The sequence below is a fragment of the Acanthochromis polyacanthus genome, chromosome 12, assembly GCF_021347895.1.
Source record: "Acanthochromis polyacanthus isolate Apoly-LR-REF ecotype Palm Island chromosome 12, KAUST_Apoly_ChrSc, whole genome shotgun sequence".
Classification (NCBI taxonomy): Eukaryota; Metazoa; Chordata; class Actinopteri; family Pomacentridae; genus Acanthochromis; species Acanthochromis polyacanthus.
In genome coordinates, this window is record NC_067124.1 from 32580914 (window position 1) to 32595480 (window position 14567).

The 14567-nt window shown below is 39.1% G+C and overlaps 2 protein-coding genes across 2 annotated transcripts; both read right to left on the reverse strand.

The window, feature by feature from the left end:
* Positions 1-466: 466 nt before the first annotated feature.
* On the reverse strand, positions 467-7686 carry LOC127536383 (sialoadhesin-like). The gene is made up of 3 exons (XM_051956499.1): positions 7632-7686; positions 1232-1615; positions 467-780 (listed from the first exon to the last, which is right to left on the reverse strand). Exons 1-3 carry the CDS (start codon positions 7684-7686, stop codon positions 467-469), a joined length of 753 nt encoding a protein of 250 aa, XP_051812459.1.
* A 1361-nt stretch (positions 7687-9047) lies between these two features.
* Positions 9048-13620, reverse strand: LOC110972127 (myelin-associated glycoprotein-like). Its single transcript, XM_022222524.2, has 13 exons — positions 13435-13620; positions 12109-12193; positions 11617-12012; positions 11234-11527; positions 11005-11104; positions 10812-10847; positions 10682-10714; positions 10528-10569; positions 10269-10295; positions 10092-10127; positions 9942-10007; positions 9799-9826; positions 9048-9704 (listed from the first exon to the last, which is right to left on the reverse strand). The coding sequence occupies exons 2-13, from the start codon at positions 12152-12154 to the stop codon at positions 9642-9644; spliced, it is 1167 nt and encodes a 388-aa protein (XP_022078216.1). The 5' UTR covers positions 12155-12193; positions 13435-13620; the 3' UTR covers positions 9048-9641.
* Between the last annotated feature and the right edge of the window lie 947 nt (positions 13621-14567).

Sequence of the window (14567 nt, forward strand, 5' to 3'; positions counted from 1 at the left end):
TTCTTCGGAAGTTACTTGCCTTATTATGTGTGATCTCACGCCAGGAACTTAGATGTGAGTGAAGAAAAAGTTGTAGAAGAATATTAATAATAGCTGCTTTAATTAATGTTAACCAGAATTTTTAAGTGGCTGGTGTCAAACAAAGGGAATGAATGGTGTTTTCTTTTTCTACTGAGTCACATGGGGCCTTAATGTTATGAGGAGCTCCAGACATTTTTGACATCATGGAACATTTAGTATGATGATGAAATACAAACAAACAAACAAACAAATAGATTTTAAAGCTCATGTCTTGATTTCATGCTCATAGGACATTTTATTGCATAAAAGAAACAGCATAGGTGTTGCAGTACTAAGAGAATGTGAAACTCTATGCTACCTAAAGCATTTTATTGTGGAAGAAATGCACAAGAGTCCTTGCATATCACTATGATGGCAAAGTTTAGTTATTGAACATAGAGAATAATTAATTGCACTTACTCTTTACCCGTAGGGTGAACCTAATTCGCTGTATCAGACCCCCAGTGAATCGTGCTTGGCAGGCCAGAGAACCTCCATGGCTGCTGGCTGATGATGTGAATGTCAGCGTGGATACAGTCTTCCACAGAGCTGCTCCTGGTATCTTGATAGTATCAGTGGAGACTGGCATGCCACCATAGTTCCATGTGATAGTCGGTATATGCTTAGAGCACGTGTACGTAGCAGTGCAGGTCACTTTGCTCGCATATCCCTCGAAAAATTCATCTGACGTAGATGTGATAGTCAACGGTGAAATGGAGCCTGAGGTACAAATAAGTGTTAAAATCTTAAAGTCAGGATGAAAGAAAAACTGTTTTTATTATTGCAATTGCATTTACATACATTCTGCACTCAAGGCTACAGAGGCTCTTGCAGTGAGACCACCAGGGTGTCGGACGGAGCACGTCACAGTTTGATAATCTCTCTCTATAAATAAATTGGTGGTCAGAGTGGTTTTGGTTGTAGCTTCGTGCTGGGTGTGGCGTAGCTGAGGGTTCTGCAGTGGGATGTTGAAACTCAGAGTTGGGGGATTCGTAGAGCAGGTGTGGTAAACGCTGCATTGTACAGTTACAGTATGTCCGACTTTCAGCCTTCCAAATATAGCAATATCCGGTGCTTCTGCCCTGTCTTTACAAAGGAAATGTGAAGAATTAGATCAATATACAACATCTTCACAATAAACTGGAAATCAAGGTCCAAACAGGTGACGTACCGACAACTTCAATTGTCACGGATGTGTCCCAGAATTGGTAGGTCCCTCTCCCAACATTCTCTGGATCTACCCAGGGATAAAGCTTCTGGCTGTGGTCATACTGCATCACTGGTTGGATCTTTAGACTGCATGTCTTTGAGTATGCTGAAGTAAATGCATACGTTCGCCGTTTATATATGTCAATCACATTTTCTGGGTACCGTTTATCGTAAACTACAGGATATCCACGGTTCACATACTGGTACCAAACAACACGATCCGGTCTCTCAGGTGGATACTGATGATAGTTAAATTTGCAAGGGATGACAAGGCAGGAACCCAGCAGTCCTTTGATATGACTGGGCATCTTTACTTGCCAAGCCCTGGAGCTGCAGAAAATATATCCTGCAAGAAGACCATTGTGAAAAGAGAATTAAAAAAAAATAATGCACAACTAGGAAGGTATTTATGCTGTATGTTGATCAAAATTTGAACAGTATGAAATATCTGTACCTAGAATGCAGAAGCAAAGGAGACAGTGGCGCAATCCAGACATCTTATGAGGAATATCACACAGCTAAGGCATAAATGAAATCAGCTCTTTAGAATTATGCATTGAAACAACACAATCGGTGTAGTTTAACTGTTAAAGAGGGATCTCAAGCTATTTAGAATGAATTTCCGTGAAGCAGGGAGACTCATGTACAGTCACACAATCACTAAAGAACTGTCAAAAATAAATAAGCAGAGGGCCATACTTTCTGTCTCGGAGATTTCAAGCTTGATTGAGTTTTAGAAAGGTGACCTCCCACCCCTTTACTTTCTGCCAGTGCACAGACTATTCAACCAGAACGTGTTTCAAAAAGAAAAGAAGACAGAGACCAAAAAGTATATTATATGTAATAAATGCTTAAAAATGTGAGAGAAAACACAATATCTGCTGCTACAGCCCACTGAAAACATTCAATGTTTAATGGAAAAATACATTTTTTAAAAATACATGGAAACTTAAATAATAATTTTTAAAAAATACAGAACGGTAAAAACTGAGCAAGAAACAAGCCGTTGCCGCAAACCAGTAAATTAGCTTTTCTCACAGTGGTTAAGGATATGCTAAAGGCAAGCAGGTATGATAGAAGGCAGCTACAGATTAACCTGAAACAGTGTCTGGATAAAAAAAACAATAATGCCTAAAGATCTGGACCTTAGTGAGCAATAAAAGTGTGAAAACAGTGAAATATAGGCTAACAGTATGTAACATTTTAGCTGAGAGAAATATTGCTTCACATGTTACATAACTTTGATTTTTCCTTCTCCACTTGAATTTGCAGAACAGAGAGAGCGACAGCATGTCAGACTACAAAAATCAGTTCTGTTTCTGTACAGTAATGACGATTAATAAACTGTCCCACATTTCAAATTAAAACAAAAATCCTTGCTACTTTTTCAGCAATCAAAATTTGAAGCCACTCTGACACAATATTTACATTCATCTCTTTGTCTTTAAAAAAAAAAGTTTTTTTCAAATTCTATATTTTAATTTGTGAAATAGATTTTTTTTTTCAAAAAGCAAAGCTGCTTTATACACACTACTGTTGTGAAAGATTAAATTGACTTACCTGCAGGGTTGAATATTTATGGAGAGTATTAGCAGCTTTAAGAAAAGCCACTTATCTCATTTCATAAAACTTCCCCTAACACAGTGGGTGGAGACCACAAAAAGGGTGAAGACTGTAAAAGAGCACTGACAGTCAGTGTCTTGAGTAGAGAAACAAATGATCTGAGTAGTTGAATTGCCTAGTAAAGTCACTGGAAGTCAGAGACCCAGCCGCAGACAGTAAACTTGGCACACCAAAAAAAAAAAAAAATGCAATAATCAGGAATTATTACATGCCAGTAAAAAACAAATCTGGAGGGAGTGAGGAGAATGTGAATAAACTAAGGGAAGAACTAAAACTGAACATGACAGAGCAGAGTGGATAAAACATGGATAAAAGGGAAACTAAGAACAGAACTACAACTATGGTTCAAACAGACAAACAGTCCCAGAACACTAACATATGCAAGAGAAACAAAATTCACAAAGGAATGGACAATAAAGGAACATACAGGGGAAGGAAAACTAACCAAGGCCAGGTAGAAACAGGCTATATGATGCAGTGTTTCCCCTGGGTTGAAATGGCTGTGAGGCGGTGGGATGGAGGCAAGGGCCGAAAAATTTTGAAAATCAAGATGCAAAATGGGGCATTCTGGCACAATTTGGAGCACATTTTGTTGTATTTGTAGCCATTTCCAAAAACTAAATTGAATAAAATTTTCATGTTGATGCTAGGAACGTTCGCCAATCGGAACGACCGACATTTGAAACACGATCTCGTGGGATGTCATACAAGAACTGAGTGTTACCGACCAACGGGGATGTGCCTTGCTTGTCTTCAGCCACGGCGAGAAAAGGCTGCCATTCTGGCTTGTTGATTTCAGCGGCGAATATACTGGACTTATGTGTCAATGCTTTCTAATATTTACCATTACTTTTTTTTTTCTTTTTTGGCACGGACCAGTGAGGCGGCAATGTCGGCAAAATTGTAATGAGGCGGTGGCCTATACCAGCGAGGCGGCCCGCCTCATCGGTCATATAGGAGGGGAAACACTGTGATGTATAACATATGATTGTCATGACTGAAATGGCTACAATAACTATGCCAATATTTGGTAAAAAAGCCGAAAAATTAGTGGAAAATATCGCGTTTCCAAGTAAAATAAAAATAGCATCAAAAATTACAGTGGGGATGAGTTATTTTATTGTTGCCACTCAAAGTCTCATTTCGGGTATCATAAAGGTTAAAAAAAAAATCAAGTGGCATTTTGTTGTGGGGGGGTGCATGGTTGGCAATCAAGGTTCTAGGACTACAAGGAAAGCTGTTGGACAGGGGCAATCATAAGAAATATGTAAACAAAGATACTGCTAAGGCTGGTATAGATTACCAAAAGCCAACACAGCAAAGAGTTAGCAAAATCCCAATGCGATACAAATCAAATCTAATACCAATATTCTCAATGTAGCTGGGCAGCCTGTCTGGAAGAGGGTACAGGGATATGTGGACAGCAGAGATGTGTGCTGTGGAAATCTGGTGTGGAGGGTGATCAAGCTGAAGCAGTCTGTTGGTCTGAGTTGAGTAGCACATATGCTGAACAACGGTCCAGTAAGGAGTGGTGATCTAAGCTCAGCTTTATGGAAGAGAATGATTATGATCAGGTGGAGGCGCTCCCTGCTGCAGGTGTTCTGACTCAGGTGATTATCCTGGGTGTAATCACACAGCCCAGCTGTATGGAATGGGCAAAGTTACACCGCTTTATCCTAATTAGGGTTGCCAGTCTATGACAAGGCTACAGATAGACAAACGTACACCTAAAGACAATTTAGAATCACTAATTAACCTCAGCATGTTATTGGACTGTGGGAGGAAGCCGGAGAAAACCCACGCATGCACAGGGAGAACATGCACACTCCACGCAGAAAGATCCCAGGCCCAGGCTGGGATTTGAACCGGGGATGTTCCAGCTGCAAGGCAACAGTTCTAATCACCAAATCACTGTTGGCTAATTAGACTAAAAACTCCATGCTTACATTGTTGATCCAGAAGGCTAAGGCAGCAATTTAAATGCACTGAATGCACCTGAAAGAACACTGCAGAGTAATGTGATGTACTCTAATTACTTTTTCACTGAGTAATATGGAAAGAGTAGCTTATTGATTATTGCTTAAAATAGTATTTAATTCATTGCTTCGTCAAGGAACGACCGACATTGTTTTGCTTGTCTTTCTGTTAGCAACATTACTCAAAAACACATTAAAGGATTTGGATGAAATTTTCAGGGAAGGTCAGAAATGACACAAGGACCAACTGATTAGATTTTAGCAATAATGTAGATCCACGGATTTATTAAAGATTTCTGTATCATTGCGATTTATAGTAGGATCGCAACATGTGATGATTGCGATCCTACTATAAGTCGACCACTGTGGACTTAAATGGAAATGACGCAAGGAACAACTGATTAAATTGTAAGGGTGCCTCCAAGTTCCATCAATTCCCACCACCCGCTATATACACTCAACAAAAATATAAATGCAACACTTTTGTTTTTGCTCCCATTTTTTGAGATGAACTCAAAGATCTAAAACTTTTTCCACACACACAATATCACCATTTCTCTCAAATATTGTTCATAAATCTGTGATAGTGAGCACTTCTCCTTTGCTGAGATAATCCATCCCACCTCACAGGTGTGCCATGTCAAGATGCTGATTAGACACCATGATTAGTGCACAGGTGTGCCTTAGATTGCCCACAATAAAAGGCCACTCTAAGGCACACCTGCACTAATAGGAATTTTTATTATTATTTTATGAGTATTAAAATTCAATAACTTCACTCTTACACACTGTACAGTCACCAAAGTCACTGGAGCCATCAATTGTCTTTTGCCGGTCATACTTTGTTTGTTGCTAAATTAAAAATCTGAATTTTAAGGAATTTTTATTTTTTTAGTTATTGAATTTTAATACTTATAAAAACATTAAAAATAATCCTTAAAATTCAGATTTTTAATTTAGCAACAAACAAAAAGTTGTAGTATGATCAGCAGGAGACAATTGATGACTCCAGTGACTTTGGTGACTGTACAGTGTGTGAGAGTGAAGTTATTGAATTTTAATACTCATAAAATAATAATAAAAATTCCTTAAAATTCAGATTTTAATTTAGCACCAAAGCAAGAGTTGTAGTATGACCAGCCGCAGCCCATTCATGGCTACTGTGATTTTGGTGGCTCTACAGTGTATAAGAGTGAAGTTATTGAATATTTGTGTAGTGTCTCCTTTCGCTGTTGCAGCGGTTTTGCTATTTGCAGACGATCCCTGTTCACTCGTTGCACCGCCAGCTGCATAGACGCCAATGTTATTTCTGCAGCTTTAAAGACAGTGACTTTTGATAGAGGTATCGTTTATGTTTTGACAACATATGTCTCATGAGTTATTGATGCCGGAAGTCCGAATCTGTGAATATCTTTCCAACTTTACCTAACTACCAGGTGGCACGTTTCCAAGCAGCGCAGCTTATGTAACACCATAGGCGTCAGTTTAGGGGGGGACGGTGGGGATGTGTCCCCCCCACTATTTGTCAGGGGTCATTTTGTCTCCAACACATTCAAATTCTTCAGATGTAAGCCGTTGTAAACCCAGTTATTTTCAGTAGTATAGAAAATTCCGACGCTCCTGAACGCACCATCCGCACTCGGCCGAGAGTTGCACAGACATGCAGCATACCTGCGTGAGGTTAAAAAAAATGTGCACTGCAGATGCTAAATTTGCGCCCGTGCCAAGTGGAAGCTCCGACAAAAGGCGTGCAGGGGCAAAATTTCGGCCCGGGAGAATTAGTATTATAGCGGCCCACGGGCCTCTCTATCTGTATGTACCGATAGCTCAACAGGTTGAGCCCAGCTTGTGGCATTTTGGGTCCGTGTACGTCACCGTCATTCTATTTTCGATTTGGGGTCAAAACACCAAAAACGGATAACGGCCGTTTCCCGTTTTTCGTTTTCAAAACAAAAATCGGAAAACGGAAAACCAATCCGTTTTCCGATTTTCTTTTTTCAATAAAAACAGATATCAAAAAACAAATTAGAAGTTAAATTTCATTTTTTGATATCCGTTTTCTAACTACACTTTTGCAAGACAAACATCAGAAATGACGACGTACACGGACCCACTCTCCTAGAACCAAATCAAAACATAAATGTTGTTAACCCTTTAAGCTTCAGTCAATTCCAGCCATTTTCAGTACAAAAAATCGCTAATATTCTATTTTTAAATAAAAAATATGATGAGACATACAGGGAATATTGGACGGGCATCGCCAGGTGCATTTCCTTGAAAACGACCTATTCTTGGTAAATATACCGACTTCAAGACATGTTTTGGACGAAATATTTTACTGACTTGTTTTGTCTGGATGTCCAAGGTTGGATTATGGCCGTTTTTTGTGGAATATTTTCATCTGTGTGTAATAATAAACCCGTAAATGTGAGTCGCGCTGTGTGCGTTGAAGCCATGTATAGAGAACGGATGGATGAATATTTGTTTTTGTCGGATAAATGTGTTTTTCTCACCCGCTGTGGTAATCGCATCTGAAAGTGGTTTATACCGGCGGATTCATGAGAATCTAAGCTTTCCATCGGCGTATAGTGTTTATATAATCACGTTTGCAGCCGTCGGACATTCTTGAAATTCCTATGCAAATTAGTAGGTGTACCGCCGGCGGTACACTGAAGTTTTTAAACTGCACAAACACATGAGTGCAAATAGTGCTTATCTTACATGTTAACGTGCTTGGTGGTAGGGTCCATGCAGGGATCTTACCCTTAACCCTGCCCTCACAAGCCTTGACATTTCTTGATGACAGGTAGCCGGTCATCATTTTGCGGCCAAATGATGATCCAGTCTGGAAGAACATTTAATGTTGAAAATTGTGTATTCTGAGCTAGAGCACCCAGAAGGTGGCGATGTTCACATTATTACTATGACATTCAGATATAGTGGATGAGATTGTTCACAAAGTATATAAAACTAGGCATGCAATTATGATAGACCGCTTCGGCAGTGCTGTTATGACTATTACATTTATTTCTTAAGTCACCCTGCTAGTCCTGTGAATAAATAAGACAGCAGTGAAATCCATTGTACCCGATTTGCTTGCCCTTTGGGGTAACTCTTGTAATATTGGGCTATAAAAATAATAAATAAACAAAAAACGGATATCAAAAAATGAAATTTAACTTCTAATTTATTTTTGATATCCGTTTTTATTGAAAAAAGAAAATCGGAAAACGGATTGGTTTTCCGTTTTCCGATTTTTGTTTTGAAAACGAAAAACGGGAAACGGCCGTTATCCGTTTTTGGTGTTTTGACCCCAAATCGAAAATAGAATGACGGCGACGTACACGGACCATTTTGCCGCCGTTCTTCGACATTTTCTCAAAGTGCTGTGGTCTCCATCCCCCCACTTTTAAAAACAAACTGACGCCCTTGTGTAGCACTGTTCTTGTTTGGATGTTTCGGAGCAGAATGCAAGACGAAATGTAACCAGAAGGCTATAAATGTATGTTAATGATCTTCTGCAGAAAATAAATGCTCGAGAACTTTCAACTGAGCTGTCCTGTTTCCTGCCCTAAGCACGCTCACTCCCATTGCAAATGCACGGCTTTTCTCCGGCTTCCTCCCACAGTCCAAAAACATGCTGAGGATAACTGGTGATTCTAAATTGTCCATAGTTGTGAATGTGAGTGTGTTTGTCTCTACGTGTAGCTCTGTGACCTGTCTGGGGTGTTCCCGAAGTCTGCTAGCAAGATGATTTTCTTTATTATTTGTTGTATGTGCAAAGCTGGTTGTAGGATTTTGTTACCTTTTCATTGAGACTTTGCTCCATCGCTGCCCTTCTTTAATGTCTATTTCTGGCCTCAACCAAGTCAAATTTGTTTCTGTCCCTTCCTAATATTATTGTGACTCTGTTAACCTCTTCTTCAGGCTCCTGCACCATATAAGCATTTTTTAAAGGTTGCAGGGTGTGGCATTCACTGAAAAGACGAAAATAGAAGAAGCATTTGTTGTGTTTTACTCCTGGTGCATCAAATTTGGCACATTTGCAATTGAGAACACTCACTCATTATTATAAAGCTGTTTTTTTTTTTCATTTAGTCTCTAATTACGCTTTTGATTTAGTACAAATAAAAACAATTCTGGAGTTTATCAAATCTCACTCTGTAAAGGGAACCAGGATAAGAAGACCTGTTTTATTTAAAAATGTGTTCATCTGTCACTTTCATGAAGGCCAGTGTTGTTCATTTTGACATTACTGTTGTGCAATGTTGGTGACTAAATGTTAGGATGTTTTTAAGGTGGAAATCGAGGAGAAAAAGCAGCATATCAAATCTGAGCAATACTCAGTTATAGGTAAATTAAACTGTATATACCCAAAACATCTTTAAATATCAGTGTGTAGTATTAGTGGCATTTATTATGTATTTATTCAATGCATATTTGATGATATGTATATTAAATCAGCTGAAACCACCCACATCCCCATGACCCTCAACCACCACCACCCTAAAAAAGTCAACTCAATAAGAAACCACCGTTCCATTTTGAATTATGCCTTCCAATAACTTATTTTCATGCATATAGAGTTATGGATGTACAAATTCACCACACAGGATGAATTACACAATGAAACTGATTTTGCTTGATAGAGGTGATCAGCACCATGGATATGTACATGCAAAAGATTAACAGAATCATTATGAATCAGTAAAAGCAGAAATAGATTTGCTCTTTTCCTTTGATCATATCCTCTTTCTTGGGAAGTTCCTGTTTTCAGATGTTTCCATAGACGTTGAGGTCAGCGGTATTGACATAATCATCACCGTCATCGAGGTCCTGTCAGAGATAAAGGTCATTACTGTCACAGATGGTGATGGATAAGTGTACTGAATGTGATTTAAAGGCATGAATTTTGGCAGATTAAAAATACCTCTTTGTAGTTGTAGGATTTCGGCTGGCTATGGTTCATTTACAACAAACAAAAAGACAGAGAAACAAACTAGCATAAGACATTGCTGTAGTACAAATTTTAAAATGTATATTTTATCAGCTGGTGAGGTTCAGGCCAAGTACCTTTTGGGAGACGGGAAACGAGGTTTGGAGGCTTTCTGGTCAGCACCGCATGTGGCATTATTGGGACTGTGGATTAAAATATATATAACCACACACAATTTGGAAAACCAACAATTAACTGTTTAACTTTCTGACTTTTAACAGACTCACGTATGACCAAAGTCCACCATGTCGCCTCTAGGCCTCCTGTAAAAGATTAAAGTATTCGTTGTAATGTGCGTAAGCTGAGAGAAGCGTGAAAACCATATGTGAACGATAAGAAAGCGATTAAAAAGTACTTGTGAAATAGAAGCTGGCGGGTGTCTATAAATATTTCTCATGCCTTACCTCGAAAATCTACTCCAAATAGAACGTCTGTACAAAAAAAGAAGAACAGAAACTATGCAAATGTTTTAAGGCATCTAAATTCTGACATAGGTTCTTGTCACTTACAAAAAAAAAAAAAAACAACTTCTCCATACAAATGCAAATTACAGTTACACCCATGCACTGCTCTATACAAAGCTACAGAAAGGACAGTACACAACTAGTCACGAAAAGGACATGTCGGTTTTGGAGAAATAAAAATCTTTGAAATGTCTCTTGCCTTTGTTCAGAACGAGATGGTGCTGAGCGATCTGGACGAATCCTGCAAATCACATGTCAGTTTAGTTATTGAAAAGACCCAGAAAACAGCAGTACTTTTGCAAACTCTGTGAGACAAGACAGAAAAAAAAGTATCAGAATCGGGTTTTTCTTGCCTGCGAGACAGCCTGGACAGACGGTTCCACATGCTAAAGGAATGTCAATTATGAGACAGAAACAGAAGATTTTAAATCATGTGGTTTTGGGACTATGAAATACAGTAAATTTATTTCACCATATGTTTACCTGCCATCCTGATTTTGAAGCTCTGCAATGCGTTTCCTTGAGAAAAAAACAGAAAAAAAGGGCCATTTTAATAAGGCCTACTAAATGAAAAAGTGTTGAAAGGGTGAGAAAATGCAAAAGTTTTTCCCCTCAAAGGTGTTTTTATTGATCTGTTTTACTCTGTCAGTTTAAGTCAGTGTAAAATGAGGCTTACTTGTATTTTTTTGCCATGAGAATGCAGAGAATTCCAAAGATCACAGCCGTACCAATGGCCACTACAGTAGGAATGATGATGTGATTGTAGCTTTGTGCCCCTGCAAATAGGCAGAATTTAAATCAGAGTCTTTTATTTAACTTACAAATGGGAAAGGGATCATATCTTGTCTACAGCATGCAGCTAGAATATACTTCTTCAATATTCAACCAAAGTGAAAAGATCTCACGTTTTACATAGAGTGAAAAACTTTTGGAGGACGTCTTCTGTCCAAAAAACTCAGCCGTGCAGGTGATCTCGCCGTGGTCATCCTTCTCCTCAGGAACAAACGTTAAGATAGACTGTGTCTCCCAGTTGCCATATCGAATGTCCTTATGATCCTCTCTGATTTCTCCAATTCTCCCAGTCCATGAGAGTTTAGGCCAGTGGGAGGGGCAGGTATGGATGATGGAGCAGGTGACGGTGTACGGCTGCCCCTCGATGGCCGTCGGTGGATGATTCAGTGTAGGAGCTGGAGCATCAGCTGGAAATGAAAACAGACAGAGATAAAGTATACTGATGGAACAGAAAACTGGAATAGACTGATGAAATCTTGGAAATCTGGTGACATACGGAGCATGTTGAACTCGACACACTCCTCAACAAAGGAGAACTTGTCTTTGGTGGGTTTATTATCCTCTGTTCGTACGAGTTCAATCCGGAAACAGAACGGGCCGTTGTCGTGATCTCTAACGTCAACTATTTCTAAGGTGCAGTTGTTCTGACCCAGATGTCCCAACATCTGTGTGCGGTCCTTATAGTTGTCCAGGATCTTGGTTTTATCCTCGTCATATATGATTTCATCCCATTTGTCACGACGATGCCAGATTCCTCTGAGTCTGGAGCTGGGCAGGTTTCCTCCAGGATGAGTGAACGAACAGGGAACCACAACACAGGATGAAACCAGGGCATCGAGGGTTTTTACCACATGGGCTCTCCATTCTCCACTAAACACAGGGCTGCAGATACCTAAAAGAGAATGATGAAAGTGACAATGAAACAAAGAACAAAGAACTTGTGAACTGTGTGTAAATAGAGTGAAAATAGAGATGACCAATAATTTACCTGCCAGAAGCAGGCAGAACATCAGAATTTTTCTCATTTTGTCCATTCTTCTTTGGTGATTTGTTCATGCAGTGCACTGTGGGATCTTTAAATAAAATTAAAGGAGATACAAAGCAAATTTACAACATTTTTTTCTATATGAATACTTGTCTATTTCCACTTTTTTTTGAGGCCATTGCATGTTAGCTTTGCACAAATTTTAAGACATCCGCCTTTGCTTGTGGGTGATGCCAGTGGACATATTTGGTCAGGCCATAGTTTCTGCCCTGTTTCCTTTAAAAAAAAAAACTGTTATGCAACCATGGAAATTTTGAATCACATTCATGTGGGGAAAATAATTTCCTACCACGATTCTTGGTAGTAGGAGTCCTCTTTTTTTATCAGTGGCTTCGCATCAGCACACTTCCACTTTCGCACTTCACAGTCGGCACTGTGCAATCACTGACAGACCACTGCAATGTTTGTTCAGCCTTCTTGGCCCCAGTTGATCCACTTTGTTTTGACTATTTCTAATCAAATAATGTGCTGCCAATATGTATCTGACTTTTTATTGTTATCTTTTAGCTGAAGCAAATGTTTTCTTCTCGGACCCTGCCCATAGGTGTTGACGTCATACAGTATCCTGTCGCACTGAAACACCAGTTTTCCCACATAACTCTTGCACCGAATCAGTAGCACTAATTGTCTGTTTTTTAATGCAGGGTTGTGTAAATAGCTCAGAATGTTCTGATGATGCTCACTGTACCTTCTGCTAGAACTGGCTGATGCTCTTGTACCCTGTTACTAGTCCCCCCCCCACCCCACCCACCCACATCGAGCCATAAGACACAAACCACTACAAAACTGAAAAAGCAGCAATTTCTTTGTTACCCTTAATTATGCAAGACGTCTTATTTGGTCACAGGTGTGCTTAAATTCCTGCATTTCATTATAGTCCACTTAATCTCTTTTTTTTTTAAATGTATACACTCAACACGATACAGTTGCTTTAACATGATACAACTGTGAATTTTAGCGATAACAAACAGCGTTCTACTCATATTTGTTGTAAATTGTGTATGAATCGTCTGCACCCTTTTCTGTTTATTCTAACAAATGTTCTACCCAAAGAAACACATCTAATCATTCAGACCAACAGCAATGATAAATTGCAGAAAAAATATTCAGTGATCAGGCCTATATTAAAACCAAACACCGAGAAATGCTAAGCAGCATTATATTAACTTTCAAAATTAAAACATATTAAGAAAATACAGCGAACCACCATTTACTGCATATGCCGGTGCCACTATATTAAATCATAAAGTAGCATTTCCAGAATCCTACCTGTTAAAGCTGCCGTGTTGCTGACCTGAGCTGCTGTGTCTACTAAAAAAGCCTCCACAAGACATATGGCAAGTGGTGCGCAAGGGTGTGAACTCCAGTGACAACTCTGAAGTTAGGAGAAGGGCCAGTTTAGAAAAGAAGAAGCATTTTTGTTTCTCTTCGTGGAAAAGTTGACAGCAGATGTAGCGGCAGTAGCAGTACAGTTAATGATGCAGAAAGCAGGGAGTGGTCTCGGTTATAGATCTTTTCTATATTTGCATGAAAATGATCATTTTGGCAATGACTTCAAATATGTGACCTCTAGGGGTCACTGATTAAAATGCAGGCAAAATTAGATTAGATAGACGCAATGAACACGCACTAGTCATTCATATTTAGACGTCTTTACTTTTTAAACACTGTTTAATTGCAAATTGAATTGTAAGCTGATAAAATTGGCATGTTTCCAATCAATGTACACAGGCAAATGAAAGAAAACACATCTTCATTGAGTTGACAAGACAGATTCAGCATTTACAAGATTTTTTTAAGCCTACTTCTTGCAAATACAGAAAACACAAACAAACTGGGCAGCTTGCTTCTGTATTTGCAGCTATTTTTATAAAATGCATTGAGGTGAAAGTTTCAATAATACAGAAAAGATTTACAGAACACAGATGCAAATGAAATGACTCCAACATCAGGATAATTATCACATTCTTTTTCCTGATGAGAAACAAAACGGGGAGTCAAAGTTACTAAGGCTCAAATGGACACCCTGCTAGTATGTAGCAAACTAATAATAATGAAACTGTCATATAAGTGAACATGTCAAGACAAAAAACTGAGCCATGAAGTCTCTGTACACCACCACAAAACTAGGCGAGGCATAGATTAGGACAAGTGTGTAAAACCATTTCTAAAGCTTGTTCTCTGGACCACAGTGATCTCAAACATGAGGACAAACTGGAAAATTGCTCAAGTGACTGAGAATCCAACTATGTCTCTGCTTCAGAAGCCCTCATTTAAAAGTTAGACGAATCTGCCATGTCAGCAACAACTTTATCAACCTGACCTTTGTGGTAGAACAGCCAGATGGAAACCACTCTGATAACACTTTTGGCAGAACTGCAAACCTGCTGACTCCATCTCTA